This window comes from Chenopodium album, chromosome 1 (assembly GCF_948465745.1).
Source record: "Chenopodium album chromosome 1, dcCheAlbu1.1, whole genome shotgun sequence".
Classification (NCBI taxonomy): domain Eukaryota; kingdom Viridiplantae; phylum Streptophyta; class Magnoliopsida; order Caryophyllales; family Amaranthaceae; genus Chenopodium; species Chenopodium album.
In genome coordinates this window covers 84191997-84212329 of record NC_137834.1, presented here as the reverse complement: position 1 = coordinate 84212329, position 20333 = coordinate 84191997, and the positions used below count along the sequence as shown (strand labels likewise).

Here is a 20333-nt window from a genome sequence, read left to right as displayed (position 1 = left end):
CCCACAATCGGCCGGGCTAAGTATGATTAGGTCTAGATTAGTGCTTTATGATTTAATCGACAAAGAATCCATAATAACATAAGGTGAAATTTCGTGAGGGCAATGATTCACCCAAGCTTTTTCCACACCGAACGACACTAATCTAGCGCGGTGATAGGAAACATAATTACCATCCCTTTTAACATGTGACCAATGAACAATGTCAAAGAAAAATCATTAAGAGAGCACATCTTTAAGCAATAAACGAAGCTCAATCAAGTGGATTGAAGCTTTGGGCAATGAGGATACGATGGTTGAATTATCATATTCAGAGATGACTTGATTCAGCCCAAAACAAAGCGCCACACGGACTGTCATATCAAGAGTGTTCCCTTTAAAAGTCAATGGCTCCCAAAAATTGCGATGCGTCTCTAATGACCACAACCTGACCACCCAACCACCCTTTGAGACATCGCGATCTATACTTTTCGACTGCTTCACATCTTGATCTGACTTACACTTCCATATATTTTTGTAGAGTACATCTGAAGGTCCTTTTCCCCAATTCATTTAGAGCTCTTACAATGATCTCACTCTTTGTTTCTAACAATCACAAAGTGGGGGAAACACAAGTGGGAACCTTACATAACAATAAAAAATAAAAATAATAAATAAAAATAAAAATGATTGAACAAAGTATTATGTTTTGATTTTTAAACTCTATACAAATAGTAGTAGGTCAACAAATTAATCTTAGATATTGATTAAGTAATTATACATTTTTTCAATTTTTGTTTGATTGAAACAGAAATTATTAATATTTTAAATTACTATTTTTTTGTAGGAACTATTTTAAAGTACTATTTAACTATAGGGATCCTATGTTGTTTAATTGATTAAATAATTTTATACTTTTTTTTTCATTTTTTGTTTGATTTAAATAAAAATTATTACTATTTTAAAGTACTATTTAAAAGGAATCTTATAATGTTTAATAACAAAGTCATAAGATACTTATTGAAAGTTATAGTTCAAAAGAACTATTATTTAGTACATGTGTATCATAATAAAATACAAATACTTAATTGTTTGATTTGGTTGCTTCAAAAAAAAAAAAAAAAAAAAAAAAAGTTGTGTGATTTGGTGTAATATGAAGTGCTACACTTAGCAAAAATTTAAAATACCAAGTGTCGCTATTTTGTGACTTGACTAATTGTTAAATATCATAGAGTAGTTTATGATATGATATACTTCTATATAAAGAGGTATTGATGCTTAATTTCATGATATGAAAATTGTGTTTTGAATAAATTTGCACTCTAATCTATTTCTTTTTATTCTTTACCTATGGTAATAGATTTAGTTTTTATCTTTAATTTAAAAATTAGAAATTCTATTTCTAGTTTAATTAAATGGGAGCCTTGCGATACAACAATAATATAAAATGAATAATGAATATTAAAAACTTAATTTTGATGAATATTAAATTCATATTGAGCATAATTTTTATTTTTATTTCAAAGTAAAGATAAAATTGAAGTATTATGTATTTTATAAGAGAAAATGTAAAGATTAAATGAGATTTCAAATTTAACAAAATGGTACATAATAGAAAAGAAATTAAATGGCGGGATTTTTTTTTTTTTTTTTTTTTGACACAAACCAAACCATCAACATATTATTACTCCATCAAAATAACATTGTCTTTACAATAATTAATCTATCAAATTATCATTGTCGTTACAAATAGACTCATGAATCTTCATTGAATACTCTTCAAGTCATATATGGCTCTCACTGAAATTAAAACTTAGATTTGCTAGATTATGATCGAGTTACGCCATTTCCGGACATCTTAACAAAACTGAAATACACCTGCTGACATCCTTGAGTAAGTCGTATGATATCCCTCACCAAGTTTCCAAATTATGTTGGGAGGGGTGAAGCCTTTCTTCAAGTGGTGGTAAAGTTTCAGTTTGTCCGTCTCGAGGATCAAATTGGTATATCCTGCTTCTCTAGCAAATAAGGCACTTTGTCGCAACGCCATAGCTTCCTAATGGCGGGATCTCTTTAATAAAGTATAAGAAATAATAGAATAAAGCACTATTCTAATAATGGACTAATAAATTTCCATTATTTTCTAAAAAAACTAGCATGTTCTAATTTTATGTTTTTATATATCAGATAATTAATTTTGATATCAAATAATTAGTTTTGAACCTTATAAGATTTACGATACATCAATCACCCAAATTATTATTTTTTTTTTTGCCAAAATCCTATTTTGTTTAGTATTGTGAGTGAACGGATAGTTTTGTTAAATGAACAAAAATTTTGACATATTCTTTCTAATTTTATGTTTTTATATATCAAATAATTAATTTTGATATCAAATAATTAGTTTTGAACCTTATAAGATTTACGATACATCAATCACCCAAATTTTATTTTTTTTTTTGCCAAAATCCTATTTTGTTTAGTATTGTGAGTGAACGGATAATTTTGTTAAATGAACAAAAATTTCAACATATTCTTATATTTAAATATAACAAATTACTTTGTTAAAAAAAAAAAGAATATAACAAATTACTTTATACTATATAACAAGGTTCGCTCGACAATGAAAGTGAAACAGGGTCGAATAATTATTGTACTGGGTGCCTTCATGGTCAAGAGTAACAGGAACATAAAGCTCATTATTAGATAACGTGGTTGCGGGATGCAATTTGGTGGTTTTAGATATGAGAGAAAATGAAGAGAAGAGAGGAGAGGAAAGTGGTGGCTATGTAGGAGGAAATTTAGTCGTTTGATACCATGTGAGAATGTTTTCCTTGACTTCTCATTACTCATTCTCAAGAATATATGCAATCACGATTAGAATTTAACCTAAAACTATAAAGGTAATTACAAGAGTGGCTAAATACAACATTAATACTAACAATATATACATAGTATATCAATACATCACATATTTTATTTTGTGAAGGAAACAACCCTTATAGCCTGGCTCATTACTAATGTTGATTAGTTATTAGATGTTAACTTCATTGACTAGCTGTTAGTTATTTATCTTTGTATTTATTGTTTAATTAATTATCTATAATTAGTTTTTAATGTCAAAATGTATAATAATAAGTGGTTTTTACTTCCCGTTAAAATAAAAAGTATTATGATAGAGAATATCCATAGAATATTCTCATCTTAGGTTTAGGATATATTTTGCATAAGATTATCTTTGATATCTGTACATATCTTATGTTATCTAATATGATTAGGTTTCTCATTGTAACCCTATAAATATTGATCAATGGAAATCACTCTAATTAAGGAGTTTATATTATCTGACATAGTATCACAGCTTAGGTGAGATCTTGGGATCTGATGAATCACATTTATATAGAATTTATAGGCACGTTTATGCTAAGTTTATAGTTGCTTTTTAGGTCTTTTAGTCGCTTTTTAGGTCGTAAATACATAATTTGTTTGTTTTGTACTCTATTACGCTACGTTTGTTTTATTCTTAATGTTTCAGGTGATTTGTTAGACATTTGGACGCTTTCGTAGTGTTTGGAGTTGGTTCGGATGATATTTGGATGGAAGCCGATGAATTGAGTTTATTAATTGGAGATCCCATGTTTGTGGATGTTGATTTTGATTAATATGTGCATGAGACATGAATATAGCATTCCCAAGGGTCGTTATGTACTTTACGGAAATGAATTTGAGTTAGAAACGAAGAAAAACGAAGGTTTGTAAAGTGGCAAAACAGACCTTTGATCACTCTTTTGATCATAACTTGAGTTCTACAGATTGGATTAAAGCAATTCAAATTGCGTTGGAAACTAGACTTGAAGAGCTTTGCAATGATAGGTCACACGCCGCCCAAAAACGCTTCCTAGAACAGGAGATATGGCCGTTTCAATATGTGCAATGCAATCAGCGACGAGGTGTAACACCGCAGGGCTGGCTGCGCCTCTGCCCCGCGCCCACTTGAGGCCACCTGATGCTACTGCCAGGCCGTGGCTAGGCCTGCGCCCGCATCCCTTGAAGCGTCGAGTAGCTTCGTCGTCCCACATCGTACTTAGTCTTCGGGCCACGTCATCCTTTATCATCCAATAATAGTAATACAACTTGTGTAATTTGTATTTTCTTATTTCTTTTCTTTAATTATTTTAAGATTAGTTTTAGGATATTATAAATACTCAAGGGATATTATTTTTCCCTGATGCCTTTTTTACGTTCGTTGTAGTTTCTCTCTAGTCCTAGTTTTCTCATGGGCAACTCCATGGATTCGATTCTCCATGGATTCGATTCTCCATGGATTGTTCTTGAGTTTATTAATTTTATTCATTGAGGTAATTTTATTTCTTTATTTTAATTATGCTTTCTTTATTAGATTTAGCTTTAATTATTTATTTCATGTTTGAGTAGTTAAATTTCTAGGGTTTGACCGGGAATCCATGTTTATACTTTAATTCTTGATTGATATTATTTATGATTTGATTATTGATATCTCTAATTGATAGTGTTTTGTTGTTAATCTTGCAACCTGATCAATTGTTTGATTAATTATTGTTAATAAGAGTTTTAATCGAAAGATCTTACTTTTAGAGGCTTACCTACAATTAGCAATTCTGATTATGTTAGCGACCGAACTACATATGTTGAATTGAGAGCGTTAAGACCCGACCGTAGGCTTAGCAATTGCTCTAGATTATTGATTGATTGAATTGTTATTGATACTTGATAGATTTAGACCTAGAAACATGGTGAACCATAACCCTAGGTCTTTTTATTTATCATTTTTTCCCTCTTTTAATTTAGACTATTTTTCTATCCCAATTTCGTGACATAGTTTAGTTTCTCCATACCTTAGAAGTTAGATTGAATAACCATCTCTTTGTGGATTCGACCCTACTTACCCTACTACATTGTTAGTTGGTTTTGTTAGGAATTTATTTTTGACAGGTGTACGACAACCTATCAGGATCATATACAAAAATTCTCACCCTTCTGGTGGGTTAGAAAATTAAACCCACCGGCGGGATATACACAAATTTTTTATGCTTCCGCAAACACACACATATAGATTTTTTTTTCTTTTCTCAAAGTTTTTTTTTTTTTAAAAAAAATCTTTATGTAGCCTTGCGCCTCCCACTAACAGTAGCAACCGCGAAAGCCTCCTCCATCATTGGTGGCAATTGCATACATTACCGCCTCCCAATACTGGCAGTAACCACATCTGCCAACCTACTCCATGTGCCGCACTCTATTTCCACCTCCTCATGACCAACAATGATTCTTACATTGCCTCATTGGTTTTTCTACACAAAATCACATAGATTTTTTTTTTGGTGGTGGTATATCACAATAAGGTAAACTTTTGCACATCTCTTTTTCTATCAAGTTAGCTTCTCTTATTATTGCAGCACTTGGAATCTTTGTGGAGTATTAATTCTTACTACCTGGTTTCTCTTTTGAGAATTGATTAATTTCAAGCGGTGGAATTTAATCTTTTCTTGCGCAATTTTATTTGTTTTTCTTCAACTGTGATTTCACGTAGTAGTGTAGTGTCTTCTCCCCGATGATGGTTTGATCCCTTAACTTATTCTTCTCTTAATCTGTAACTTGGTCCAAGTATATGCGTGACTCTTCTCCTTCGGCCTAAAAGCGCATATCTCTACTATACGTAGGTCGTGGTTGTTGCTTCTCATCGTCATCACCAACACACGTCTACTACTTCTCTTTTGATCATGGGTTACTATACTATCCTTACCGTTCGATGCGTGATTCAGATCCAGTCTGAGCATCCAATTTTCTCCCACTCTGACTGCGGGGGTGTGATAGAAAATATCCATAGAATATTCTCATCTTAGGTTTAGGATATATTTTGTATAAGATTATCTTTGATATCTGTACATATCTTTATGTTACCTAATATAATTAGGTTTCTCATTGTAACCCTATAAATATTGATCAATAGAAATCACTCTAATTAAAGAGCTTATATTATCTGACATATTATTTAATCTTTTTCAAAAAGCTATTTCAAACAACACTTTACTAAACATCCCAACCAGCTTTTTAAAATGATCCAACAACTTAAAATCTCCTAACCAAACACTATTAGTTTTTTTTTTAACCTGCAGCTAACACTTTGCAACGCTTTTTTCATGAATTCTCTCTTCTTACACTTTCTTGGGTGACATCGTTATATAATCAATAAATAAATCTTTCTCCTTATACTTAAATAACCAATCATTACACCTCTTTCAAATATCGTCAAACACCATCATCTAATTAAGATAAAGTTATACGAAATGATCCAATAAGATAATTTCGGATTTCGTATGGACAACACATTCACTTTCCAAGCTTTTTCTTGGGAATTATTAGCTAATAAAAAATCGAGAATTATAATATCAATACAAGAAAGATCTAACAGAGAATTAGCTGAAAAGTCGAATTTCGAGAGAAAGAGTGAGTAGTGTTGGGAATACCACAATAGCTTTTAGTGTTGTTGTCGTCTTGTCGGCAACGAACAACAATTTCGATGGAGAGGATTCATTGCTATAGACATTGGTGGGTTAATCATCAATAGAAACAATGGATTTAATGGCATCACAAAGACAATGGTTGTAATTTTCCAATATTTCTTTCCTATCTCTTGCTCAATGAATTGATGTAGATTAGTATACAAGTTGTAAATATTACAAAAATGCCCTTGTGCACCTTGTATGAGCTAAACTAAACATGGCACGTTAATGTTTAGTTATTCGTGGACTCTTGATGCAACATAGTTTTAATTTTAACTAGATGAAGCCCGTGCGATGCACGGTTTGTTAGTATTTTTTTAAGAAAATATTTTTCATATTTATGTGATTTTAGTTACCACGTATTATATTAGCTTTAAAATAGGAAAAATTGCTCCCATTAATCTGAACTTTGCCTCGTCCGCCGAAATTAATCCCAACTTCCGTTTATTATCTATCACTCCCAACTTTAGGGGGTATTAATTTCTATTGCACCCAATTTACCTGAAACCGGTTAATCAGGTTAACATTGGTGAATTAATTTTTTTTGCACACGTGTCAATATGTAATTGGTTGGAAAAAAAAAATAAAAAAAAAAAGAAAAAAAAAAAATTAATTTCCTAAAACTAATCCAGTACTTGCCCCACCTCCACCACCGCACCACCACCACCATCGCACACTCTCCCTTCACGCAGCCCAGCAGCAAGCCACCACACGCACTCCCTTCGCCACCAGCCACCACACGCACTCCCTTCACCCACCACAACCGAAAACCCATCACAACCCCCTCACCAAATCGACCACCACAATGGCCGAAAATGGCCAACCACCACCGCACCACCGCACGACTGTTTCCCCACCATAAAACAACCCCCTTCCCCAAAATCGACCACCAAAATTGGCCACAAATGGCCGAAATCAGTCGATAATGGGCCTGAATGGTTGATTTCAACCCTTTATCGGCCGAATTCGGCCGTTGGTGGCTGATTTCGTTGCCGTTTTTGTAGTGTTTCGAATGTTAGGGTTAAGGGTTAGGATTTGGGGGATTTTGAGTGGTTTGCAAGGTGATTGAAGAGGAAAGGGGAGGTGGTTTGCAAGGTTGTTGCTGGTGGTCGTGGTTGCAACGGGAAGTTGGTGGAAGGGAAAGGGAAGCAGGGAGGTTGGTGGAGTACGTGTGTGAAGTGCGCAAGGGGAAGGGGAAGCGGGGAGGTGGCGATACGGAGGTGGGGGAAGGGGAGGTAGTGCTGCCGCCGACTGATTGCGGGTGGCCGTGAGGGAAAGGATGTGGGGAGAAGGGAGGAGAGAGAAGGTGTTTTTTTTATTTAATTTTATTTTTTTTAACTTTATTTATTTATTTTAATTTTAATTTTAATTTTAATTTTTTAAGCGAATCACATGCTGACACGTGTCTAGGTAACCTGCTACATCAGGTTGGGTGACCTGTTGGGTGCAATAGAAATTAATACCCCCTAAAGTTGGGAGTGATAGATAATAAACGGAAGTTGGGATTAATTTCGGCGGATGAGGCAAAGTTCAGATTAATGGGAGCAATTTTTCCTTTAAAATATTAGATAAAATTTCTAATCTTAAAAGATAATATTTTGTATTTAATTAATTTAAACTTTAAAATTTCATTCGTCTATTTTGCTAACGTGGCATTTGAATTATTTAATTGTAAAATAAATTAATAATCTCTTATTTAATTGGCTACAACTTAAATTCATAATCCTACATGGCGCGCTAAGAAAAATAAATCCTACGTGGCTCTCTAAAAATTCGGGGAAAAACTCCCCTTTATATATATATATATATATATACTAGTTTTGTGCCCGTGCGATGCCCGGGTTGTTTATTGAATTTTAAGATAAATTTTTAACTATATGTCAAATTTTAAAACATATCATTGATACAAAATTAGTTAGGAATTGATGTGTTTTTGTGATGATTTAAACTATATAGTAGGCATGTAATGACTAATAATAATATTGGTGAAAAACATTTCTTGACCCGTAACCTGAAATAATAAAGTATATTGTTTTAATTGATTAGAATATATTATAAATAATGGATGTGGTGCATTTTGAGCTAATTCCTTCGCTCCAAAAAAATACTATGATACAAAAAATAAATTTATATGATAATTTATGAGTGTTATAATTTTTTTTTATTAAATTATAATTTAATTTGTACATATGCAATATTGCTACTTTATCGAAAATAAAACTCTAAATTAATAATTTTATCCTAAAATTCTATCCAAATTTGATTGAAAATACAATCATATCATATAACTAATATATAAAGCTAAACTTTTAGCCAGGTCACGAGACAGCGACACTAGACGTTCTAACTTTTCGCCAAGTGTCGCCCCATGTTGGATATATTTAAATAGACCTCATAAAATAAAAAAAGTTAATTTAGAATTCTATTTGGATAGAATTTTAGGATAATATTAGTTTTATTTTCAATAAAATACCAATATTCCAAATGTACAAATTCAATTATAATTCTATTAACAAAATTATTAGATTATAATTCTCAAAAATTATCAAATAAATTATTTTTTATATCATAATATTTTTTTGGACAAAGAAAGAGTTAAAAGCATAAAACATAGATTTATAATATATATATATCGGTTAAAATAATATACTTCACAATCTAGCAAATCTTATAAAGATTAAAAATTTATTCTAAAATTCAATAAACAACCGGCATCGCACGGGGCACTAAACTAGTTCTAAATTAATTTTTTTATAACTTTACCCTACGTGGCGTGACACTTGGCGAAAAGTTGAAATGCCAAGTGTCGTTATCTCGTCGTCTGGCTAAAAGTTTAGCTTTATATATTAGTTATATATGATTAGATGATTAGATTTTATATGGTGCAACACTTAATGAAACGTTCTCGTGACCCGAATAATCCAAATTATTTTAAGATTTGTCGATCTAGGGTATAAATGTAACACAAAGCACACGGGCTCTACCAAAAGTATTCTTCTGCTGCTACAACCTCTGGGCTTTTGCCTTTGCGTTGCTTGTTTTGGAGACAGCATTACAAGAAGAACTCTCTAGAACACCGTCGCTCACAACAGAGTGAGCGAAAACGATGTCGTACGACGAACGATACGAAGGCAACGGCGAAGAAAACGGCTCGCCGGCGCAGCAATACAGCGGCGGTCACGGCGGTGCCGCCGATAATCACCACGACTCCAAATCACTGGTATATTTTTATTTATTTATTTTTTTTCATTTACATAATTTAATTCTCTCTTATTCGAATTAGGGTTTTTTAAATTGATCTTCAGAAATCCTTAGGGTTTAGTGATTTTTGTTGTCAGTTTGATTGATGATTAAATTAAGGTGAATTATAAGCGTTACTGAATGAATTAAACCTTCAATTTATATTGCCGACTTTGCCAGATTCTGGTAATAGTTGTTTATTAGGGTTCATGTTTTTACATTAATTCGAAATATTAGTGAAATTTATGAGAAAGAATTATGCTTTAGTGGAGACTGGAATTAGAATTAAGGATTCATGGATATTGAATGGAGCAAAGAAGGATGCTTTGTTTGAAATCTCGTGGTTTTGCGCGTCGATTGAGAATAGAATGAGTAGTTCAGCCTTAGCAGAGTGTGGATTGTTGAAAAGGTAGCTTGGTAGTTGAGTTTGAAGCTATTTAGCAGAACAAATTGCTCCCATGTTCGTAATTTATGATGTCGTCATGCGTACTATACTATTTTGGAAAGTTTGGAAAAAAATATCGCATTTCCTGTATGACTGGATTACGTTGTTAGACTATCGAACATGACCCTAGTTAGATAGATGGAGAGGGGATGGCTATGAGACCATTATTATAGCTTTATAGGTATCTTAGTGGAATAAGCCAATTAGAGATGATCCCTTATGGCCTTATGGGGTTGTGATGGTGTGACGATTCCTGATGGCGGGTATATCAGTTTGAGTTTTTGACTAAACGGCCTAAAGGATATTCCGCAAGTTGCCAACATGATGTTGTTGTCTGATTAGTTCTTACAGTTTGATTTTCTCAGCAAAGATGGGGTGGAATTCCATATGCCTTTTGTATGTACTATGTAAGGAGGAATTTTAGACTCTTTGCATTTTAATAATAAGATAGATTTTGCAAGATATTTTGGTTAGTAGATGCTACACTAGTAATGGTGTATTGAGTTGGTATATTCTTCTTTTGATTTTGGTATTTCTCATGGAATACTGAAATCTACCTATTTTTATCTGAGCAATTCGGTTAATTTGCATTCTAATTGTTTGGAACTGCCAGTTGAATGGATGGTTTCATCGTCTAATTTTGTAGAACTTTTATGGACTGTTTGTTGCTTTGAATTTTTGTAGACATTCTTGTACTTTATGTATGAAATTTTCTAACCATAACATTTTTACAGCATGAGTCACAAAGTCATGAGGAGTCTACAAGAAGCAGGGAAATGGAAAGGGATAAGGATAGAGACAAAGATAGAAAGAGGGAGAGGGAGAGGGAGAGGGACAGGGATAGAGACAAAGACAGAGACAGAGATAGAGACAAAGATAGAGACCGAGAAAAGAGTAGGGATAGGGACAAAGATAAAGATAAAGATAAAGATAAAGATAGAGACCTAGAAAAGAGTAGGGACAGAGATAGGGACAGAGGAGAGCGTGATCGCCATAGGGATCGCCACAGAGAAAGGAGTGAGAGAAGGGGGCGGAGCAGGGATGTGGTAGATGAAGATTATCGCCACAGTAGTCGAGATCGTGACAGGTAAAGGTTTAAACTGTTAAGCCTAAGTGTGTGAATCTGAATATCAAGTTACTGGTTTCCTTCAAATGTCATTAGTAATGTTTTTACCCTGTTCATTTATCTCATAAAATTTGGATGCAATCATATTTGTAGACGAAGAGATTATGACGATGACCGAGAGGATAGGCATAGACGAAGTTCTCGATCTCATTCTAGGGCCAGATCTCATCGTAAATCAAGATCACGCTCTCGTTCAAGGTCAAGATCACGTTCACGTTCTAAGAGGTAATGTTTAGATTTGTGGCGTTTATTGTATTCTGTACTGTTGTGGGTTTCAAGCTGATGTGTGCTGATAATTGTTAGCCTGCATTTTGATTAGCTAAAACCAGTAGCTAGGTGCCTAGGGTGTCAATATTATAATTATTATTATTTGTGTGTGTGCGCTTGCTAGTGTGTGTTGGTTGGAAGGGTAGCCGTATCAGGTTACCTCAATGTGAAGCCAATCATCTCTTTTTATACTATTGGATGATGTTTTGTGCATGTCCTCGTTTATCTTTTTGAATGTACTAGGCTTTTTCATTACTATATTAAAGTCAGTTAAGAGTTTGCGTCTCTTATGTTAAGTAATTGGTGACACTAGCCATTGACAATATGAGTTTTTAGGGCAGGCATATATTCAAAGCTTTTCACTTTGGTCTCTTTTGCTTTAAGGAAGATGCTATTGTTTGGTTTATGAATCCATTTTCTGACTATACATATTATTCACCGTACTTTGAAGTTGTGCGGCCAAGTTTACAATTCTCATTTGATCATTAGATTCTCATTTGTTATACGGAAATAACTAGAATTCTATACTCTTGAGAATGATTGCAATTCATGAATAGTACTCTGCGGGTGACAGTATGAGTAAGCTTTATATATGAGATATACATATTGATTCTAATTGGCTTTTGATGGTTGTAAGCAGTAGTCATAGTCTTGTTTTGAGATTTGTATGATGCCATAATAAGGTTTTGCTTTTGTGACCTCTTATGTCTTGACGAAGTTCTTAGTTCTAATGCTCTTTATTATCTGCTGCTATTTCTTCTACATTGATATGGGAAAGAAGTTGTGCTTGTATGTATACAAATGGTCCTTATATTTATTTATTTATTTTTATTTTTATTTTTAATGCACTCTATGGATTAAAGTGTGTATATGATCTTGTTTCTAGGTTTTAGTATATTGTTAAGATCCTTGTGTGCAAATTTGTTTTGGCTGGCTAACTCAGTATCTCTAGTTGCGTGATAAACATTACTGCCTTGTTACTGATGGACATGATGGTACATATATTGTTTTTCCTGATGGTATATCGTGTCTTCCTATTGACTATTACTGTGTGCTAGCAGTAAAAGGATCAGCGGATTTGACATGGCACCACCAGCTGCGTTGATGACTGCTCCTGCTATTGGAGGTCTGACTATCTACCTTTACTTTGAACATAGATTTATGTTTATAACTGTTGCTTTTTTTTTTGTTTGCTTTAGTGTGGAAACTTCGTATCAAATTACATGCTTTCATTGGGTAAGCTTATTCATCCACTTTATATTTGCTATATTGAGCCTGGTGGAGTGTTTGCAGATGGGCGGTAGTGAGTTTTTTATTCTTCACTTTTTTTATATATTTAGTTAAATAACTCTGGAACTGAAAGATGTTTTTCGTTTGTTCTTGTCTTGGTGTTTGTTTCTTGTTTGTGTCTTTTGTTTTGTTGTAAGAAGGTAATGTTGGGCTACTTGCCCCACTGTGCTGACATTGGGTGTGAGCCGACTTCTGTAGCTTTAATGTACAAGGAAGAACCAATGCTCAGGTTGGGTTTTGTTCATCTTTAACTGGCGCCTTATGCGTGTTTCTATAGTCTTTATTATTAATTCTTGCAAATAGATCTGCCTTCTGCAATTTCTACTTTCGTCAAATTTCTATAGAAAAGATAGCGAACATGTAGATAGGGAAGTTTTATATTCGAAAGGATGTCAATATCAACTTATGAAAAATCGAATCGAATGTGTTTTTCTTTTTATTTTTATCTAACAGAAGGATATTGGTTTTTTTTAATTATGACTACCAATGTATGTGGTGCCTCTATAGAAATATGACAGTTTTGTACTCAATACAGGCCCAGTCACGACAGCTTCTGTTCCTGGGGTATTTCCCAACATGTTTCCTTTAACATCAGGGCCGGTATGTATCTTGTTTGAAAAGTTATATTAATGTGTAGTTTTTCTACCCTTTTCCCCTCATTTTTATCTTGTTTTGTAGATGCAGCTTGGAACTCTCCCTATCATGCCTGTACAAGCAATGACTCAGCAGGTGCGTTGTGAACTTTGTGATGTTTTTGATATCTTGTCATTAGCTCATGCCTCATCGTTCTATACACCTTAAATTTGATGATTGGATTGAAATACACAGGCTACTAGGCATGCTCGGCGTGTTTATGTTGGAGGATTACCTCCAGAAGCTAATGAACAGGTTTCCTATCTTCACTATTGTCATCTTGTTCATCCTTTATCTCCATGCTACTATAATTTGATTATAATCTTCTCTTATTTTTGTTCTGCTGCAGTCTGTGGCTATCTATTTCAGCCATGTTATGGCCTCAATTGGAGGAAATACTGCAGGCCCAGGTAGGAAATCAATGGACAATGAAAGTTACTAGTATTTTGTCTCGATGGTTAGATTTTTAATTTTGATTGATAAATCATATTATAACTCGTGCATATTCAGGTGATGCTGTGGTTAATGTGTATATTAATCATGAAAAGAAGTTTGCTTTTGTGGAGATGAGATCTGTGGAGGAAGCTAGTAACGCTATGGCGCTAGATGGTATTATATTTGAGGTAATTTATCTGCCTTTCTTTATTTACTTTTATTGTACTGGTTCTGGTATCCATGTGGGGCTCATTGTGTTTCTTTTATTACAAGAAGTGGAACTCTTTATGTATGTTTGTTTGTGTGAGTGTTGGGCAGGGGAGAGGTGTTGTATATTGATTGTACTACTCACTCTTGAGCACATTTTATGTTCTTGCTATTGCAGGGTACTCCGGTTAAGGTCAGGAGACCCAGTGACTACAACCCATCACTTGCTGCAGCACTTGGTCCAAGTCAGCCTAATCCAAACCTAAACCTGGCTGCTGTTGGTTTGACTCCAGGTTCTGCAGGGGGTCTTGAGGGTCCTGACAGGATATTTGTGGGTGGACTTCCCTATTACTTTACTGAGGCTCAAGTGCGTGAGTTGTTGGAATCCTTTGGAGCACTCCGAGGATTTGATCTTGTAAAGGACAGAGAAACTGGAAATTCAAAAGGCTATGCATTTTGTGTCTACCAAGATCTGTCTGTTACAGATATTGTTTGTCAAGCACTTAATGGAATCAAAATGGGGGATAAAACCCTCACTGTCAGGCGTGCAAACCAAGGTACTCAACAACCAAAGCCAGAGCAAGAAAGTGTATACATGCACGCACAGCAGCAGATTGCACTGCAGGTTATTTTTATGGTCCATGTTTTATTTATCCTATTAATTCTCTAGTAGCTTTATTTGCGGCTGGGTTTAATCCGCCTGGATCTTTTAAAGTGTTTTTTCTTGTGAGATGAATAAGTACTGCAAGTTTCACCCTTATGTTGGCACACGGACAACAGTGTCATTTGAAAGGCCATCTTATCCTGTGGCAATACTTCTGTGTTGGTTGGTGCCACAATCTTTTGTCTGCTCGAGTTTGAGCAGCAGTCTATTGCAGGATTATTTTATCTGACTAGTCTCTTTTATCTTCGCAGAAAATGATATTGCAACCTGGTGGTCTTCCCACCAAGGTGGTGTGCTTAACAAACTGTGTAAATCTGGATGAGCTCAGAGATGATGAGGAGTTTGAAGATATCTTTGAAGACATGAGACAAGAGGGAGAAAGATTTGGTACTAGTCTCAAACTGCTTGGATTCTTTTTTTACTGTATTTTCTTTTTCTTGTCATCCACGTAGTGTTTATTTTGTCTATGGTGTATGGAATATATTGCCATATTCTACTATGAAGACTAGTGGCTATTAATCTGAAAGGTTCCATCTATCTCTGTATCATTGTGTATTTCCCCTCCATCTTTGCAGGTTCTTTACTAAGCGTTGTCATCCCCAGGCCACATCCAAATGGAGAGCCATCACCTGGGCTTGGAAAGGTTAGTTTAGTGTAATGTCACATTGACATTATGAATGATTTATGTTTGTGTTTAATCATTGTTCTGTTGTCCCTCCATTTCTGTACAAGTGTGGCCTTTTAATATTAGGCAAACAACTTTGATGTGCTAATTAATGTTACAATAAATAAACTGACAAGTAACAATTATTACTATATTGGTATTTTAATCAATTTATGTGAGTAATAATATGTAACAAGAAGAGGAAGGACTCAAAATATTACCTTGCTTCCTCTAGCAAAGCTCCTTCCTTATTTGATATAATGATGTACTTGATACTTTGCAATGGAACATCTGATATAACCTAAACTCCTAAGGTGTTGTTTGTCACAATGAAAGAATGATCTCATGTTTTAGCTACCTAGGGGGTGAGTTTCATTTGTTCGCTGATTATTTTAATATTTATATACTTCGTATTTCTTTTTCCCCAGGTGTTTCTGGAGTATGCAGATATAGAGAGTTCTTCAAAGGCAAGAGCTGGAATGAATGGAAGAAAGTTTGATGGCAAAGAAGTCGTGGCTACATTTTACGCGGAAAACAAATATGCGGAGGCACAATATGACGGCTGAAGATATGATAAGATTGTCATCCTTTTATTTTTGGTTTCTGTTCAATTTAGTGGATGAATCACATGTAGATTTTCATTAGGCTACTGAGATTGTAGATGTTCCTATTCTTACCTTTTTTGTACTTGGGGTTTATTTTGTACCTGCTAAATAGGATTGCTGTTTTTACAGCCAGATGCTAGTATATTTGATGCTATCCTCTTTTACTTTTAAAATGTTGATGAATGATTTTGCTTGTTATGCGAAGATTCTATAGTTACACAGTCTCTGGAAATCTACAGAAATGTGTGTGTTAGCCTGTTAGGCCATATCTGATCGGGAAATTGGTTTGGATTCGGAATGAAATGGTTCTAGTTTGGTTTATTGTTTTACACAGGAATTGATTTGTGAGTTTGCTTCTCAAATTTTCTGCCATGTTGTTTGTAACACATCTGTAAGGCTGTTTTAATTGATAATGGTACAATTGGTATTGTCTTATGTAGAAGCGAGTTTAGGGTACTTGGTTGTTACATGCCCTTTCCTTCTACTCTGCCATTTCAATTCATTGCTTTATTCATCAAAGCTTCTCACTAATTTGTATTGATTGTGCAATCTACGTATTTTTTATTTTCACTATTGAATTAGTTTTAATAGCCGGATTTTTTTTTTTTTTTTTCAAGAAACCATGGTCTTCCCTAAATATATGAACTTGTTAAATTCAAAAACCGTAAACAATTATAGTTTTGAGTTTTTGACTCGACTCACACACCATACAACTAGTTTAAAATTGATTGTATTGCTATTGCTAGTTTGACCGGTGGTTAGCTTGATTTTATGCAATGTCTGTTGCTCTTAAATTATCGTGAAGTAAAGGTTCAATTTGATTAATAAAAAATGTTTTGTATTTTGATTACGAGGGAATAAGTGAATGTTAATGTTATTGAATACGGAGGATCAATTTAGCTCAATTAGATATCAAATTCTTATTCTTACATGTTATTTATATCTTTAAATTCGATTTCCTCATGAAGTCATGAGCACGTTGGGAGGATGATATAAGATGTATCACCGGTACTCCCGTAGAATGTAACTTGTCGTAAAATGTCTTCCTAACTCCAAAAAAAAAAAAAAAAAAAAAAAAAAAAAAAAAAAAAAAAAAAATCTCAAATCCTCCATGTTTTGACATTTGATAGCATTAGGCAATATGCCTTAAACCCTAAACCCTCCTTTATTCTCTCTTTCTTCATCTCTTTCCTCCCTCCTTAAACCTCTTCATTGTTGCAGAAACTCCAACAAAAATGTCATTCTCTCGTTCCATTCGACTCGTTCGTCAACTCTCAACCACCACCACTACCAACCCCACCTCCTCAATTTCAATCTCCAAAGCAAAATTCAAGCTCAGAGCAGAACACGACCCAGATAAAGCCCTACAAATCTACTCCTCTGTTTCCGACCATTACACTTCCCCTGTTTCCTCTCGTTATGCCCAGGAACTCACTGTTCAACGCCTCGCCAAAGCTCGCCGCTTTTCCGACATTGAAGCTCTCATTGAATCCCACAAAAAAACTCCCCAAATCACCCAAGAACCGTTTTTGTGTTCTTTGATTCGATGTTATGGGAAAGCAGGTATGTTTGATCATGCCCTTAGTACTTTTAATCAAATGGATGAATTGGGTACTCCTAGAACTACGCTTTCTTTTAATGCTTTGCTTGCTGCTTGTAATCATTCTAAGTTGTATGATAATGTACCCCAACTGTTCGACGAAATGCCTAAGAGACATGGGTTTGTTCCTAATGAGGTTTCTTATGGGATTTTGATTAGGAGTTTTTGTGGGAAGGGTGATCCTGAATTGGCTTTGAAAACTTTGGGGGAAATGGAGGAGAAGGATGTTGAGGTTACTGCTGTTGCTTTTACTACTATTTATGATGCATTTTGTAAGAAAGGGATGAGTGATGAGGCCGAGCGCATTTGGAATGAGATGGTAAATAAGGGGTGTTTGATTGATGCTGCGGCGTATAATGTAAGGATTGGTCATGCTTATGGCGGCGAGCCTGAGGATGTGATGCGGTTGATTGAAGACATGGCTGCGGCGGGGTTGAAACCGGATGCTATTAGTTATAATTATTTGTTGACTTGTTATTGTAGAAATGGGAGGATGGATGAGGCTATGAAACTTTATCTAGAATTGGATGCTAGTGGGTTTAAACCGAAAGCTGCAACGTTTAGGACTTTGGTTCATTATCTGTGTAAGAATGAAGAGTTTAGGAAAGGTTATGATGTGTTTAAGCGTAGTGTTTTTCATAACAAAATTCCGGATTTTGCAACTTTGAAGGTTTTGGTGGAAGGATTGGTGGCTAAGAACAACAAGAAGGACGCGAAGGGATTGATTAGGACTGTTAAGAAGAAGTTCCCGCCTAATGTTTTGAATGCTTGGAAGAAAGTTGAGGTTGAACTTGGTTTGGTATCACAAGAATCTTCTGCTACTATGCCTGAAGTGAAAGAGGCTGCAAAATAGTGGTTCTCTGGAGACGCTACGGGTTAGAATTAGTGTGGTTAGATCAAATACAAATTTCAAGTGATCTTACTTGAGGAAGGGCACATGAAATTGGATACAGCCCATACATGATATGATTGCGACAATGATCAAACAACTGTGCAGATTACTCATTTATGATTTCTGGAGAAGGTCTTTGATTTTGAACTAGACCGCAGTCCACAACTATGATTTTTGACCCAAGTTATGTATTTACTTCCCCTTTCCCTTTGACAGAAGAGGACTTAAATGGTTCCTTTTACCTCAATTTTGTATGACTTTGAGGCTTCAGATTTTTTGAAGTCCATTGTAAGGCATAATGATAAATATTATGTCATTTTTAATAGGCAATGCAATAAATTTATACTCGTTATCTTTTCCCATCTTGCTCCATTTCTAATTTGAATATCATTGAAGCTTACTTTATTTGGCGATTCTCAGTTCCCAACGCTACCTAAATGCTGTTTTTACTACACTTTGTACTTTTAAGAATGTATCTTGAAACACAGAATTATAGTTTGTTTCTCACAATGGTTAAGTGATTCTATCTTTGGTTATGGATTTACGATTACTGAGCTAACTATTTTCAGTCTTTTTTTTTTTAACTTATCTCAATCCTAGTATTTGGCTTCTGCGGAGTTGTCTGTTGGTATCAGAAGAGATTGCTTTAGATATTTTCTGGCTGAGTTGCCTGCCATAGCTGAATAACTTTTTTCTGGTGAGTTCTATGTCAAATACTCAAATTTAATGCAATTAACATCTCATTTAGATGAATCAAATACTAAAGTAGTGATTTTCTAAGTTCACTGTTCTATCTGAGGAGATCATAGCTGTGCATCAGGAGATGGTTTCCTTCCATTTTCACAAATTGATGTAGCTTTGACACGGGTTCTACTGATACATCGAAAACTATTCAAGCTGATGTTTTTGCAGGCCTGGTTATCAGTTTTTTAAAACTAGTGAAGTAGTGATGCTTTGATATTTGAAGGTATAATTTTCGGGCACCTTAGTCTCTTTCCTGGCATTGGTTTCTTTCAATCTCCTTGTATTAAGGTGACTTTGGGTTGAACTTTGCACCAGTTATGTAAATTTTACAAAGCATCAGTCAGTAATCTCGGTATGCAGTAGATGATTTCTAGACGAGGGTATTTGATTGAGATTGGACTGTTATGAATGGAAAGCTAATTTGTAGGTATAAACATCTTCTGCGCATCCTTAGGAAACAATGTACTAGTACATTTCAATATTCTTTGTCATCCTGCGAATTTCCTAGAACTTCCTCAGAGCCTTTTTTTTTTCTAGTTCTTGAAAATGCATTAATACAAGGATGCAGAGAGCAGTACAGATGCCAGTGTTTAATGTTTATGCTGGTGAACTTGATCCTCAGGTACACTATTGCTTCCCATTCTAAGCTTGTTTTCTCTAGTTATTTGCTACCCTAGTCATTAATTGTTACATGCCTATATCTTCAATTGAAATGAACATTATCCATACCTATCTCCTAGGCAATACCTATATTCTTTTGCATGATTATGCAAAATCTCATTGAGTTAACTGTCAATTTGTCGCCACCAAGCTGGTAAACGAGCAGGTATGGAAAGTTCGGTTCATGCTATCATTTCAAACGGGAAGTATGCATTCAGCTCCATTTATCTTTCTATGTATGTCCAATTGCTTCTTTTGGATTCAAGATTTCACTCTGTCTTGTTCCTATAAACAAAATGCCATTAAAGTGTTCGTTTTGTTGTTTCACCTACAAAAATGCTTTTGA

General features: G+C 34.6%; 1 protein-coding gene and 1 pseudogene across 3 annotated transcripts; both read left to right on the top strand.

Moving 5' to 3' along the window:
- The first annotated feature begins 9488 nt into the window (after nt 1–9488).
- Nucleotides 9489–16289, top strand: LOC145559325 (splicing factor U2af large subunit A-like). 3 transcript variants are annotated; one of them, XM_081620764.1, is made up of 14 exons: nt 9489–9735; nt 10935–11005; nt 11054–11287; nt 11420–11551; nt 12655–12719; nt 13419–13483; nt 13562–13612; nt 13712–13771; nt 13866–13926; nt 14027–14139; nt 14337–14783; nt 15074–15209; nt 15398–15465; nt 15915–16289. In XM_081620764.1, exons 1-14 carry the CDS (start codon nt 9622–9624, stop codon nt 16050–16052), a joined length of 1755 nt encoding a protein of 584 aa, XP_081476890.1. In that variant the 5' UTR covers nt 9489–9621; the 3' UTR covers nt 16053–16289. The 3 variants fall into 3 exon arrangements, with proteins under 3 accessions (XP_081476890.1, XP_081476883.1, XP_081476876.1); XM_081620757.1 differs by having other exon boundaries at nt 10935–11287; nt 13568–13612; XM_081620750.1 differs by having other exon boundaries at nt 10935–11287.
- An 862-nt stretch (nt 16290–17151) lies between these two features.
- LOC145559346 (small ribosomal subunit protein mL103 (rPPR7) pseudogene) lies at nt 17152–18943 on the top strand (annotated as a pseudogene).
- Nucleotides 18944–20333: the final 1390 nt, after the last annotated feature.

Coding starts and splice junctions, on each gene's coding strand:
- LOC145559325 (XM_081620750.1), top strand. CDS start 9,622: ATGTCGTACGACGAACGATACGAAGGCAACGGCGAAGAAAACGGCTCG. Junction 11,552..12,654: donor TCACGTTCACGTTCTAAGAG/GTAATGTTTAGA, acceptor GTGTGCTAGCAG/TAAAAGGATCAGCGGATTTG. Junction 13,484..13,561: donor TTCCTTTAACATCAGGGCCG/GTATGTATCTTG, acceptor CTTGTTTTGTAG/ATGCAGCTTGGAACTCTCCC.